General features: G+C 41.1%; 1 protein-coding gene across 3 annotated transcripts in view; it reads right to left on the reverse strand.

Annotated features, from left to right (window-relative positions):
• Positions 1-15,622, reverse strand: part of RTN1 (reticulon 1) — a 142,860-nt gene that overhangs the window by 47,207 nt on the left and 80,031 nt on the right. For 2 of the 3 annotated variants that reach the window (XM_070750341.1, XM_070750349.1), the window contains exons 2-3: positions 10,958-11,647; positions 6,873-7,676 (exon numbers count right to left, since the gene is read on the reverse strand). In XM_070750341.1, coding sequence (XP_070606442.1) covers positions 6,873-7,676; positions 10,958-11,647 — 1,494 coding nt within the window. The remainder of the gene's footprint in view (positions 1-6,872; positions 7,677-10,957; positions 11,648-15,622) is intronic. The other variant, XM_070750356.1, reaches the window with a different exon arrangement.

The following is a 15,622-nucleotide window of genomic DNA, read 5'->3' on the forward strand; positions in this document are numbered from 1 at the left end:
AATCAGCCTCTGGCACTTCCCAAATATTCTAGCAATACATGCTCTTCCCCCTCTCAAAAATAACCCATCCTTTTTTTTTTTAATTTAACAGGAAAGGGATTCTGGTATTATTCCCACATCACTGCAACAACAACAACCAAAAAGCCACTCAAAATAAAATTATCTCTTGGGCAACCTCTGAAATAAATCCTACTATGATGCTGCAGCATTTTTTCTCCATAGCAACCTGACAACTCTGGGGTGGCAAAGGTGTTTCTAGTATATTAGTATACTCCTAGTATCTTCTTTTTGTAGCATCTTCTGCTGAGTTTATACACATAAACATAGGCATATTTTAACAGGAGGAAAGTAGATCTGGGCTTTGCAAAGAGTAAAACGGATACCCTCCCCAAGGGATAAGACACTTAGCTCTCCGTGTTTCATTATTCAAGCTTATACCAAAATATGTACAGAGGGATTACATATCTAATTTTAATAGTGTAACAAGCAAACCCCATTCCTCATCCCTCCAAATTCCAGATTATACATTTGGATTTGAGCAACTATTCCATGTACACTTTTAAACCAGAGGAAAAATTCAAACACTCCAATACTGTTGCTTTTACTAAATTCAAATTGATTTTCATTTGTACGTATTTTACCTCTCGCTTCCTGAAAATCTTTAATAGTGGAAGGTAAAAGAGAACAATGTTTTGAGGACCCAAATGAACAGTTCAGAAGTAGAAATTCCCCTCGAAAAACATTGTGATTACAAACCAGTGTCGTTTTTAGCATTTAGCATTTTAGCACTTAGACTTACAGTATACAGTGTTCCCTCGATTTTCGCCGGGGATGCGTTCCAAGACCGCCCGCGAAAGTTGAATTTCCGCAAAGTAGAGATGCGGAAGTAAATACACTATTTTTGGCTATGAACAGTATCACAAGCCTTCCCTTAACACTTTAAGCCCCTAAATTGCAATTTCCCATTCCCTTAGCAACCATTTAGTTTATTACTCACCATGTTTCTTTATTAAAGTTTATTAAAAAAATATTTATTAAAGGTGGACGAAAGTTTGGTGATGACATATGACGTCATCAGGCAGGAAAAACCGTGGTATAGGGGGGGAAACCGCAAAGTATTTTTTAATTAATATTTTTGAAAAACCGTGGTATAGACTTTTTGCAAAGTTCGAACCCACGAAAATCGAGGGAACACTGTATACCGCTTTACAGTGCTTTACAGCCCTCTCTAAGCAGTTTACAGAATCAGCCTCTTGCTCTCAGCAATCTGGGTCCTCATTTTACCCACCTTGGAAGGATGGAAGGCTGTGTCAACCTTGAGCCGGTGGTGAGATTTGAACTGCTGAACTATAGCTAGCAGTTAGTTGAATTAGCCAGCAGTGCTGTAATCTGTTGTGAGTGCTCCTCATCCATCTCTGGTAATGATAGATTCTAAGGAGGATGAGCCAGGCCCATCTTGGTACCCTGGGCCATGGGTGTTGCCATCTGATGCAGAGAGTGAGAGCTAGGGAGAAATAGACCTGGAGTCCTGGGTGAACCTGAAGGACCATCAGAGGTGGCAGAGATGCCAATGACAGTAGAGTCTGAGTTAGAGGAGGAGGAGGAGGAAGATCAGGAGCCTTTGCTAGATGCCCATTTTAGAAGACTAAGAAAAAGACAAGAATACTTGTATGGGAAAAAGAAGTAGTCTGCAGTTTGTTAACTCAAAGGAATTGTTGACCATTCCCTATAGTATATAAGGGTGGAGTATGGGTAATTTAGGGTGGAGTTTCAGTGTTGTGCAGTGGAGTCAGATGATGTTTAAAGTTTCAGCTAGGCTATGCTAGCCAACTGTTATTTCCCTGCTAAAATCCCTGGAGTAAAAGTGCCCTGTTTGTGGAGATGCTGGGAAGCTGTAAAAGTAAGTCTGTAAGCTGGAGACTTCTTATCTCATGAAGGAATTTGCAATAAGCGTTGATCTTTGGCAGCAGCCTAGCCTCGGAAGGGTTATCTTTTAATTACCCTCACTGAGAAGCTGCCAAACTGAGCTCACAAGCATGAATTTGGCTTGTATAAATGAGACTTTCTATATAAAAATATGCAGCCGCTAGAGCCATCGTGGGGCTTCCAAGATTCGCCCACATTTCTACAATACTCCATGGCTTGCATTGGCTGCTGATCAGTTTTTGGTCACAATTCAAAGTGTTGGTTATGACCTTTCAAGCCCTACATGGGATTGGACCAGAGTACCTCCGGAACCGCCTGCTACCGCATGAATCCCAGCGACTGATAAGGTCCCACAGAGTTGGCCTTCTCCGGGTCCCGTCGACTAAACAATGTCATTTGGTGGGCCCCAGGGGAAGAGCCTTCTCTGTGGCGGCCCTGGCCCTCTGGAATCAACTCCCCCCGGAGATCAGAATGGCCCCCACCCTCCCTGTCTTTCGTAAGCTACTCAAGACTCATTTATACTGCCAGGCATGGGGGAATTGAGACACCTTTCCCCAAGGCTTTTTTATATTTTGTTTTATGTTCGGTATGAATGTGTTGTTTGGTTTTTAAAATAATGATAGGGTTTTATATGTTTTTTAATATTAGATTTGTTCTACTATAATATTGTTTTTATTATTGTTGTGAGCCGCCCCGAGTCTTCGGAGAGGGGCGGCATACAAATCTAATAAATTATTATTAGTAGTAGTAGCAATAGTAGTAGTAGTAGTATCCTTCAGTCTCGAAAGACAATGGTATCACACTCTGAATTTTATTTATATAAAAATATTGATTTGAAATAACAGCGCGTGGATTCCACCTTTGTTTTCAAGCTGCGTAGGCCCTGGAGAGAACACAATCTAACCTAAGGTGATCATATTTTTACATTTGTGTGTTTGTGTGTGTATGTGAGAGAGGGGGTGGGTGGGTTCTTCCCAGTTCGGACCAGTTCACCCAAACTGGTAACAAACTGCTGGTGACGTCATGATGATGTCATGGAACTGGTTTGGTTGGTGCCGGTCCATGGGGGCCGTCATATTTTTTTGATTTTTTTTTAGTATTTTTTCCAGTTTCCATCACTGTGGCATGAGTCACCATCTTGTTTTCACCTTTAAATTTTTTTTAAAAAAATTGCCACTGCACGTGTGCGTGCACACATTTTGCACTTGTGCCCACAAGATACATCCATATGGTGCAGGAGAAAGTGAATTGTCGGTGAGGTAAGTTAGAACCCACTCCTGATGTGAGTGTGTGTGTGTGTGTGTGTGTTACAAAATAATAAATATGTAGTAGATGCTTGGAACAAACTTCCAGCAGACCTGATTGGTAAATCCACAGTATTTAATTTAAACATGCCTGGAATAAGCATATATCCATCCTAAGATAAAATACAGGTAGTATAAGGGCAGACTAGATGGACTATGAGGTCTTTTTCTGCCGTCAATCTTCTATGTTTCCATGTGGGAACCATAATTTCAAAGCCTGAGGAAAAACTACATTAAGGATGCTTCTAAAATTATCAATTAATTGGTACTGTGAATATATTCATTTTTGCATAAAAGAAGAAAAAACAAAAAAGACAAAGAAAATACAAGACATTTCAAAATACCAGATACCTAGTTCTGTTAGTAAAATCCTGCATTTTGTAGCAGGATAACTGTACAACAAAAGCTTCATTTGAAATACAAGTATTTGCAAATATTTTCTATTAACCATCACCTCCCATTCCTTTGGCTTTGCCTGCTGTTTAATTCATAATTTCAAAATACAGTAGTACCTCTAGATACGAGCTGCTCCACATGCGAGTATTCCAAGTTACGAGCCACGACGGGAGCGAAATTTCTGTTCGACACCCGAGCTCAAATTTGGGATACGAGCTGAGCTTCCACTAGGTGGCGCAAGAATCCTTGCTTCTGGTTATCTCGGCAGGGAAAAACAAAGGCTAAAGGCATTCCTTCGAGATACGAGTTGATCAACATACGAGCTCGGTTCTGGAACGAATTAAACTCGTATCTAGAGGTACTACTTTACCTAACACCAAAGGAACACCAACCATTTCATTAAAAAAATAAGAAGTCAGTGTGCTTCTCAAGAAAGCATCAACCTGAAAAACCATCTTTATTTTCAACAATTGTACTGCCTCGTGTGGGCTCCATATGGCATTCTTAGAATATACATAAAAATGGCAGATGCTTGCTTCCCCAGGAAAAAAAAAGCCCATATAAACATAAGGTAGCATCATATGATGGCTGTAAAATCACAGTAGCATTCTTGCAATGAGGCAGGGCTGCCCCCAAGAAGAGAGTCCAAAATCAATATGGTGACCACAACTGTATAGATGCACATAAGAAAGAGTAGGGTTTTGAGCACACAGTTATGGTTGCTATCTTGACTTTTTGACCCCTTCCTGTAGATCTCCCTGAGTGCTCCTGATATACTCTGAACAGCAACATGATGAGAGAGCCCCTTCAAATACAGTGGCTTGGGGCAATTAGGTCTCAGCCCCCTAGCCAACAAAGTGAGATATATGTTGTATAATTGAACAGGCATGATTGTTTTTAAATATTGGATGTTTAGATTGTAATTTTAAATTTAATTAGATTTGCCATTGTACTCTATTGTTATATTATATACTGCGAGCCGCCCCGAGTCCTCAGAGAAGGGCAGCATACAAATCTAATTAATAAATAATAAATAAATAATCCTGAAACCGCATTACACTCAATTTTCTGATTACATGACCGATTTTGTGGTTTATTATAAAGTTGCTCTAAAATCTGTTATACAAAAAATAAAGGGACCCCTTATCTACACCATCTGGCGGGACCCAGGGGAAGAGCCTTCTCTGTGGCGGCTCCGACCCTCGGGAATCAACTCCCCACAGAGATTAGGACTTCCCCCACCCTCCTTGCCTTTTGTAAACTCCTTAAAACCCACCTCTGTCGTCAGGCTTGGGGGAACTGATACATCCCCCCCTTGCCTATGTAATTTTGTGCATGATATGACTGTGTGTATGTATTTTATCTATTGGTTGTTGGGTTTTTTTTAGACTTTGTAATATAAAACTGTTATTTTAGATTTTCATTATTAGATTTGTTACAATATATTGTTTTTATCACTGTTGTGAGCCGCCCCGAGTCTACGGAGAGGGGCAGCATACAAATCTAATTAATTATTATTATTATTATTATTATTATTATTATTATTATTATTATTATTAATGTGTGTTACCTATATCTTATTGTTGTATTCTTAGATGGGTCTGTTCTATGGCCCAGATCTAAATGAGATATAATTTAATCTATTTCTTTTATACAAACTCTTACATGCTTAAAGATTATTTTTACTGGCCTATTAGGGATGCTGATTAAAGATTATCACTTTCTCTCTGTAATAAGGTTGTTCTTTCTTCTATGGTATCATTTCCTTACATTGTATTATTTTTTTAATTCTACCCAATACAGTGATACCTTGTCTTACAAACTTAATTGGTTCCAGGACGAGGTTCGTAAGGTGAAAAGTTCGTAAGACAAAACAATGTTTCCCATAGGAATCAATGGAAAAGCAATTAATGTGTACAAGCCCCAAATTCACCCCTTTTGCCAGCCGAAGTACCCGTTTTTGCGATGCTGGGATTCCCCTAGCTGGGATTTCCCTGCAGCATCGGAAAAACACGGAAGTCCGGAGGTGGGGTTTCCCATGGAAGGGAGCCTCATGGGAATCCCACCAGTGCAAAAACGGGCGCTTTGGCTGGCAATGGAAGTCCAGAGGCGGGGCATCCCAGCGGCGCCAGAGGGTTCGTAAGGAGAAAATAGTTCGGAAGAAGAGGCAAAAAACCCTGGGTTTGTATCTCGAGAAGTTCGTATGACGAGGGGTTCGTAAGACGAGGTATCACTGTATATTTAAAAATAATTATTAGATTTATTTAAATACCTAACTTTTAAACAAATACAGTAATAAGACTCCTTGAACTAACTAATGGGGAGAGGGGCAAAATAAGATGTAAATTGAATTTTTAATTAGTGGAGATAATCATTCTGTTGCACAATAAGTTCCCCAATAACATTAATTTCTGAGTTTCTTGCAAATATGATAACTGAAGATATTTTCACTTGTATAAAACCAAACTGTTATTGTGATGTTTCATGCTACCAAAGCCACAATAAATTAAACTTCTGCAATAACTGCACCGCAAATAGCCATTTCCAATATTCACCATGTCTTAATCAATTCTTAACAATACAGTGGTACCTCTACTTACGAACTTAATTCGTTCCATTACCAGATTCTTAAGTAGAAAAGTTTGTAAGAAGCAATTTTTCCCACAGGAATCAATGTAAAAGCAAATAATGTGTGTGACTGGGGAAACCACAGGGAGGGTGAAGGCCCTGTTTCGTCCCAGGAGATTCCTAGAGAGGCCCCACGGAGGCTTCTCCCTGAGTTTTCTGTCCCTGTTTCTTCCCAGGAGATTCCTAGAGAGGCCCCATACAGGCTTCTCCCCGTCTTTTCTGGCCTGTTTCCTCCCAGGAGATTCCTAGAGAGGCCCCACAGAGGTTCCTCCCCACCTTTTCCGGCCTGTTTCCTCCCAGGAGTTTCCTAGAGAGCCTTTTCCCTGCCTTTTCTGGTTACAGTTTCGGAGGCTCGGGTTTGTAAGTGAAAAATGGTTCTTGAAAAGAGGCAAAAAAATCTTGAGCACCCAGTTTTTATCTAGAAAAGTAGAGGCTTTCTTAGGTAGAGGTGCCACTGTATTCCTGGCCCCCAATTAAATGATTTGGTTTGAAATCCTATCAATAAAGAGGCAGACCCTTGCTGTTCCAGATTCTTCCAGATCAGCCATTCTTTCATCATCTATTCCCATAGATAGCCAAAGTGCCCATATTTTTGGCAATAAAAATGGACAGAATTACCTTTCTGCTTATTTAGAAATATCAGTGGTGGTGGTGGAGACCAGGGACTTCCTGTCAATGAATCCTTGGATGGTGATTTCTTTCCAGTAGCGGTCGTTGCCACTTCAACTGATTTCTTCTGAGCTACTTTGTCCTTTATTTCTTCACTACTGATGGTAGACGAAGACACGGGATCAGCATGGACTTTAGATGCGGCGAAGGAACATTTCAAGTAGGAGGCTGAGTCTGCTAGATTTTCCCTATTCATTCTGCTTTCCTTGGAGCCGCTCAAATTGTAATCCGAAGCCCTGGTGCCTTCATTCCTAGTGTGATTTTCTTCTTCGATGATGTCCATAATAATGGGCTTCATTAAGGGAGAGTCATGCTCCCGTTTAGGGCTCTCCTCAGAGGCTGATGAAGCATCACATGATTCAATTATGAGCTCACTGTCCAGTTCAGCTTCACGTTCTTCCCTCAGGATGCTGTACTGTATTGAAGGAGAGGCTGGGGAAGGTGGAGGGCCTCCAGTGTGACTGAAGGTCATGTAGTTGGAATGGAGAACCTCTTCAGCAGCTAGCGGGTCTTCTGATACCAACTCTATTTCAGAATCGCCAGATTCAGCACTGCTTGCTTCATTATCCAAGGGACCACTTCCTGCTGGAAATTCTGTCAACTTGTTTTTCTTATCTTGTTTTGCCGGCGCAACAGTTTGTGGTCCGTGGCCTTCAGGATGCTTAAATGGGAAGCCCTTTGCTTCTTTAATGGCATTAATAAGTTCTTCTTCAGAAAGGCTGCCCTTACCTTGAGACTCAGAGCCTGATGGTTCTGGAATTTCAAGGAGATTGTTCCAAGTTAGGAAAGAAGGAAGAACACAATAAAAGAGAGAAGGGAAAGAGAAGGATAAAAATTCTGGTTAGCAAAAATCTAATTTTATCTCTTCAGGAAGCAATCACATAATTTACTTATGCATGTACGGTATCTCCCAACCCACAAGCTCTGGAGTAGTGTTTCTCAACCTTGGCGGTTTGAAGATGGGTGGACTTCAACTCCCAGAATTCCCCAGCCAGCAACGCTGGTTGGGGAATTCTGGGAGTTGAAGTCCACCCATCTTCAAACCGCCAAGGTTGAGAAACACTGCTCTAGAGCAAGCACAATGGGCTTTCTGTATTATTTCTAGATTGGATTGTTTTTTCACGTCTAGTGCTGATGTTTCTCCTCATAAGGACGCATAGTACTTCACACTTAGATTTATATAGCACTTCACAGTGCTTTACAGCCTCCTCTAAGCAGTTTTCAGAGTCAGCATATATTGCCCCCAAAATATGGGTCCTCATGATTTTATTCCTAACAATTTGCAAATAATAAGCAAGTTTCAAAAAATATACGGTTTGTACAAAATATAATTTTAATGTGTGAAAACATATTGCTGAAAACAGAGTACAGGTGGCATGACTCATAAAAGCTTTTAAGATGGGAAAGCTGGTGTAAAATGGGACTGTAATTTGTATATGTGACACATAACTAATCATAAGACATCTCTCTCTCTCTTTTTTAGTATACTGTAGGCTTTGCTGCTTAGTGTCATAGTCCGTATAAGTTAATATTTTACATTCCATAAAATAAATGTGTCAACTTTGTGGACAGTTGCCAAATACTTCCCCTCTCTTGCTTGCTAAATAAGGATGACTAACTTTTGCAGGAAAATAATTGTCCATGGATCTCAATCATTAAGTGTTGTACCACATGATTCTTGACAAATGTATATTTTATTTTATGTACCCTGAGAGCATATGCACCAAGACAAATTCCTTGTGTGTCCAATCACACTTGGCCAATAAAAATTCTATTCTATTCCATTCTATTCTAAATCAGTGGTTCTGAACCTGGAAGTCGGGACCCCTTTGGGGGGTCGAGCAACCATTTCACAGGGGTCACCTAACACCATGGGAAAAGGCAAATTTTTCATGGTGTTAGGAACTAAAGCTTCTATTCTGGCACGTTGGAACATATTTTTACAATAGGACTAACCAGGTGTTTACAGTGGGGGTGTCCCTCTGACCTTCCTACCAATCAGCTTAAAGCTCTGTTGGGAGAATTGGCACTAGACTTATGGTTGGGGGTCACCACAACATGAGGAACTGTATTAAGGGGTCACGGCATTGGAAAGGTTGAGATCTACTGATCTAAATAGAGAGAAAACAATTCCACAATATTATTAGATGTGCTTGGGATCTTCCCTTGAGACAGATTTTGGTTTAATTTTACTTCCCCTTTTAATGATTTCTGGAGCTGCAGCATCTTTTCAAACCAGTGGAGAAAAAGCCAGAGTTAAAGGTGGCCGGCTGGGGAATTTTGGGAATTAAAGTCAACAAGTTTTAAAGTTGGCATAGAGCTTTTCTACGTAACAATGTCCTTAAATTCAGAGGAAATAATTTAGATACTAAAAGCACTGCCAGTACCACCTATCTTTATTGTATAATGGCAATAAAACTACCAATTGTAGTAGCCCTCACAGAATATACCATTGGGTACTTTAATGAAAGGAAATAGTTGTGGGTTTCCAGCCATCCTTTTCCCTACACACCCAGGGCATCTGCAGGAGGAACAAAACGTTGAGTGTTGTTGTGGATTGAGGTTTCTCTTTATCGTAGAGAGTAATATATAATTTATGAATTATCTGGGTGACCTCCAGATATATATCTTCAATACCCAGAATTCTCTAATCATCCTGGCCATCACTAAGAATTTAGGAGTTCCAATTCCACCAACCTGTAAAGTACTCATTGGAAAATTTAATTGCAGAGGTGCTATCTGCTGAGAACTCCACGTGGCAATAGTAATAGCATTTAGACTTATATACTGTTTAATACACTAGTACTTTTACAGCCCTCTCTAAGCATATATTGCCTCCAACAATCTGGGTCCACATTTTACCCACCTCGGAAGGATGGATGGCTGAATCAACCTTGAGCCGGTGGTGAGATTTGAACTGTTGAACTACAGCTAGCTGAAATAGCCTGTGGTGCTGCACTCTAAGCATTGCCCCACCCAAGCATCAGGAAGGGTATCCAGCCAGTAAACACTCAGTTCCATCTAGTCCCCCTAACTCTATCTCGAATTAAGGGTTGTAAAAAAAAAGGGAGTTTTTAAAAGTGTATGTCAGAGGTCCCCAAACTTTTTACACAGGGGGCCGGACTATAAAAAAAACTGTGAACAGATTCCTGTGCAAACTGCACATACCTTATTTCTTTCTCTCTCACTCTCTCTCTTTCTCTCTCTCTCTCTCTTGCTTTCTCTCTCTCTCTCTCTCTTGCTTTCTCTCTTTCTCTCTTGCTTTCTTTCTGCCTCTTGCTCTCTGTTACTTTTTCACTCCCTCTTGCTATCTCTCTTCTTTTTTTTTATTTTATTCTTTTTTTTTATTACTTGGATTTGTATGCCGCCCCTCTCCGAAGACTCGGGGCGGCTCACAACATGTAAAAGACAAATCATAAGTAATCAACAATTTAAAATTTTAAAGATTTAAAAAAACCCCACAAACTAACAGATTCACACACTAACAGATTCACTTCCCTCCCTCCCTTTCTCTCTCCCTCTCTTTCTCCCCCTTCCTTCCCTCCCTCCCTCCCTTCCCTCCATCCTTCCTTCCTCTCCACTTCTCTTTCCCTTGCTCTTTTTCCCTTCTCTTTCCCTTTTCTTTCTTTCTCTCCACTTCTCTCTCTCTCTTTTCCCTCTTTCACCCTCCCTCTTCTCTCCCCGTGGAGGACTCACCCGACAAGCCTCCACCCTCCGACCCCGGACTCCCATTCAGAAAACAGGAGCTAGCAACTCAAAGAGGAGGCGGGTGTGTGCGTGTATGTTTGGGTGTTGTGCCCAGCTCGGCTTTCGGCAAGCCTTACTTTACCTCGGGTGAGATGAGATTGAGGGGGATGTTCTCACTGCTTTTCCAGTGCGGCCTTGGAAAAGACCCGCGGGCCAGATACATGGCCTCAGAGGGCCGCATGTGGCCTGCGGGCCGTAGTTTGGGGGCTGCTGGTGTATGTTATGTGCAAATCTTCTTTATTCCCAAAATTATTTTTTATTGTACTTTGTTATGTAATCATGTTTACCTGTTCCTGAAGAAGGTGGCGTAATAGAGCCTGGGCTGTCATCTTCTGGCTCAGATACTGTCACTGTAGGAACTATTTCATGACTTGGTTTGAGACCAGCTTCTTGTTTTTCAGAAGTTTTCTCCTTTGATACAGGCACCTCCGTAGTCTCTATTTCTGTCAGTGTAATCTTGACTTGGGATGTTTCTGAGGGGCTATACTGGTGGTCCAGTAGAAAAGATGAGGCCTCTTTAGACTCGTGTTTTTCATCAAATGATATCACTTTTGCTCCAATCTTGTCCTCCACTCCTTTATTAATCAAGCTGAAAGGACTCACGTCTTCCTTAGCTGAATCACAGCTCTCTTGGTATTTAATCTCTTCTGATCTACTGATGTCCATGTACTTGTAGGATTCTGATTTCATCTGTTCTGCTGGGTCAGCTAAAATCTTGTTGACATCAGTGGATTCTGCTGGGGTCATCTCTATTCCCGAATCAGAGCTAAACAGCCCACCTTGGGCATGAATTCCCTCAATGCTCTCTGAAGGGGTAACGTGACTGTCCTCCCTGGATAGATTTCCAGTGAAATAAGAGGAATCTTGAGGTGCTGTATAGAGTTCATCAGAAAACAGGGAGGTGTAAAGGGAGCCATTGCTTCTGTCCGATGTCATGGAACTACCATAATCGTAGAAGTGAGAGGAAGTCATTCCTCCTAAAAAAAAAAAAAAAGAAATAAAATTTAATCCAAAGGAAAATTCTATTATATGAAAAAAAATGATTATCATCACATGGCGGTAGGTGGGAGAAACAGTCTGCAGGCATTTTGTTTGAAAATTTGGTGTAGTTACAAAGCAATATTAGTGAATGAGTACGAATGGGCGTCCTCCTCGATCCACAGCTCACATTAGAGAAACATCTTTCAGCTGTGGCGAGGGGGGCGTTTGCCGAGGTTTGTCTGGTGCACCAGTTGCGGCCCTATCTGGACCGGGAGTCACTGCTCACAGTCACTCATGCCCTCATCACCTCGAGGCTCGACTACTGTAATGCTCTCTACATGGGGCTACCTTTGAAAAGTGTTCGGAAACTTCAGATCATGTAGAATGCAGCTGCGAGAGCAATCACGGGCTTCCCTAAATATGCCCACGTCACACCAACACTCCACAGTCTGCATTGGTTGCCGATCAGTTTCCGGTCACAATTCAAAGTGTTGGTTATGACCTATAAAGCCCTTCATGGCACTGGGCCAGATTATTTCAGGGACGGCCTTCTGCCGCACGAATCCCAGGGACCAGTTAGGTCCCACAGAGTGGGCCTTCTCTGGGTCCCGTCAACTAAACAATGTCGTTTGGCGGGGCCCAGGGGAAGAGCCTTCTCTGTGGCGGCCCCGACCCTCTAGAACCAACTCCCCCCAGAGATTAGAATAGCCCCCACCCTCCTTGCCTTTCGTAAGCTCCTCAAAACCCACCTCTGCCATGAGGCATGGGGGAACTAAGATATTCTCTTACCCCTAGGCTTCTACAATTTATGCATGGTATGTTTGTATGTATGATTGGTTTTATAACAAGGGTTTTTAACCGTTTTAGTATTGGATTTTTACATTCTGTTTTTATCACTGTTGTTAGCTGCCCCGAGTCCGCGGAGAGGGGCAGCATACAAATCCAATAGATAGATAGATAGATAGATAGATAGATAGATAGATAGATAGATAGATAAATAAATAAAATCTTCAGCCAGTTTATCTAAGGCACTTAGAAACATAGAAGTCTGACGGCAGAAAAAGACCTCCTGGTCCATCTAGTCTGCCCTTATACTATTTTCTGTATTTTATCTTAGGATGGATATATGTTTATCCCAGGCATGTTTAAATTCAGTTACTGTGGATTTATCTACCACGTCTGCTGGAAGTTTGTTCCAAGGATCTACTACTCTTTCAGTAAAATAATATTTTCTCATGTTGCTTTTGATCTTTCCCCCAACTAACTTCAGATTGTGTCCCCTTGTTCTTGTGTTCACTTTCCTTTTAAAAACACTGTCCTCCTGGACCTTATTTAACCCTTTAATATATTTAAATGTTTTGATCATGTCCCCCCTTTTCCTTCTGTCCTCCAGACTATACAGATTGAGTTCATTAAGTCTTTCCTGATACGTTTTATGCTTAAGACCTTCCACCATTCTTGTAGCCCGTCTTTGGACCCGTTCAATTTTGTCAATATCTTTTTGTAGGTGAGGTCTCCAGAACTGAACACAGTATTCCAAATGTGGTCTCACCAGCATTCTATATAGCGGGATCATAATCTCCCTCTTCCTGCTTGTTATACCTCTAGCTATGCAGCCAATCATCCTACTTGCTTTCCCTACCACCTGACTGCACTGTTCACCCATTTTGAGACTGTCAGAAATCACTACCCCTAAATCCTTTTCTTCTGTAGTATTTGCTAACACAGAACTGCCAATACAATACTCAGATTGAGGATTCCTTTTCCCCAAGTGCATTATTTTACATTTGGAAACATTAAACTGCAGTTTCCATTGCTTTGACCATTTATCTAGTAAAGCTAAATCATTTACCATATTACAGACGCCTCCAGGAATATCAACCCTATTGCACACTTTAGAGTCATCGGCAAATAGGCAAACCTTCCCTACCAAACCTTCCCCTATGTCACTCACAAACATATTAAAAAGAATAGGACCCAGAACAGACCCTTGTGGCACACCGCTTGCAACCTGACTCTGCTCAGAATACTCGCCGTTAACAATAACTCTCTGATGTCTACGCTTCAGCCAGCTGCAAATCCATTGAATTATCCAGGGATTAAGTCCAATCTTCACTAATTTATCTATCAGCTCTTTATGTGGAACCGTATCAAAGGCTTTGCTGAAGTCCAGGTAGGCAATATCCACGGCACCACCTTCATCCAACACCTTTGTGACATAGTCAAAGAAATCAATGAGATTAGTCTGACATGATTTGCCTTCAGTAAAGCCATGCTGATTTGGGTCCAATAAGTTATTGTTTTTTAGGTGCTGATTTATCCTCTTTTTGAGTAGAGTCTCCATCATTTTAACTACAACTGATGTCAAGCTAACTGGCCTGTAGTTACCAGCTTCTTCTCTACTGCCCTTCTTGTGAATAGGCACAACACTGGCCATTCTCCAATCCTCAGGAACTTCTCCTGTTAACAAGGATTGGTTAAACAAATCAGTCAGGGGGGTAGTAATGACAGATCTGAGTTCTTTAAGAACTCTGGGGTGGATGCCATCTGGACCCATTGCCTTATTTATCTTTAATTGTTCAAGTTCTTCTAAGACATCGGCTTCTAAGATCACTGGAGCTGAATCCGTACAGCTGGAAGCAATGCTATATCCCTCCATAGTATTATTTTGTAAGGTGTCTTTTGAGAAAACTGAACAGAAGTAGCTATTGAAATGGTCAGCGATCTCCTTATTCCCATTAATGCATGTATTATTCCCGGTACTAAGCTTCGTGATGCCGCAGTTTTTCTTCTTCTTATCACTAATATATCTGAAGAAGGTTTTATCCCCCTTCTTTACAGATTTGGCAATTTCTTCCTCTTTTGAGGCTTTAGCAGCATATATTATCTGTTTTGCCTCCTTCTGTCTCATTTTATACACCTCCCTATCAGCTATACTTCCAGACTCTTTATACCTCCTATAGGCAGCCTTTTTTTCATTGACTATAGCCCTTACATCATTGCTAAACCATAGCGGTTTCTTCTTCCTTTTACCTTTAGTTATTTGTCTTACATACAGTCCAGTGGCTTTTAAGATGGCCTTTTTTAATACAGTCCACTGGGTGCTCGCTCCTGCCATTTTATCCCTCCCCTTTAATTCATTATCTAAATATTCCCCCATTGCATTAAAATTTGTTTTTCTGAAATCCAATACTTTGGTTGCATTATAAGATTGCTCACAATGAGTTTTTACATCAAACCACAAACATAGATGGTCACTGCAACCTAAATTCTCTCCCACCTTGACCTCTGAAACCCAATTCCCATTCGTAAAAACTAAATCTAGAATATTCTCCCCTCTAGTTGGTGTCTTAACCAGCTGTGCCAGAGCTGCTCCTGTAAAGGCCTCTACTATATTCTTACTTTTGCATGTAAGGGCACTGGGGATATTCCAGTCAACATCAGGCATGTTGAAATCACCCATAACCACAATATCTCCCTTTAGTGCCATTTGGGTAATTTCATCCACCATCTTGTTGTCATATTCCTCAGATTGCCCTGGAGGCCTATAGATCACCCCAATTCTAATGACAGAACCTTCTTTATTTTGCATGCAAATCCAGAGAGTCTCCAGATCTTGACATGTATTTTGAATTAGTGTTGTTTTTAGACTTTCTTTAACATAAATGGCTACTCCACCTCCCCTTCTCTCTATTCTATCCTTCCTATACAGTGTATATCCTGGTATGGATATTTCCCATTCATTAGAATCCTTAAACCATGTCTCAGTTATGGCAACCAGATCCAAATTATCTCTAGATATTATGGCCATTAACTCACAGAGCTTGTTGCTCAAGCTTCGAGCATTCGTGCACATTACCCGAAGAACATTATTTTCATTATTAGTTTGCCCCTTATCATCCACAACTACATCTATTTTATTTGCAGCTCCCTTTTCATAAGCTTCCAAAAACTGATTTATCCTCATTGGT

The sequence above is a fragment of the Erythrolamprus reginae genome, chromosome 1 (genome assembly GCF_031021105.1).
Source record: "Erythrolamprus reginae isolate rEryReg1 chromosome 1, rEryReg1.hap1, whole genome shotgun sequence".
NCBI lineage: Eukaryota > Metazoa > Chordata > Lepidosauria > Squamata > Dipsadidae > Erythrolamprus > Erythrolamprus reginae.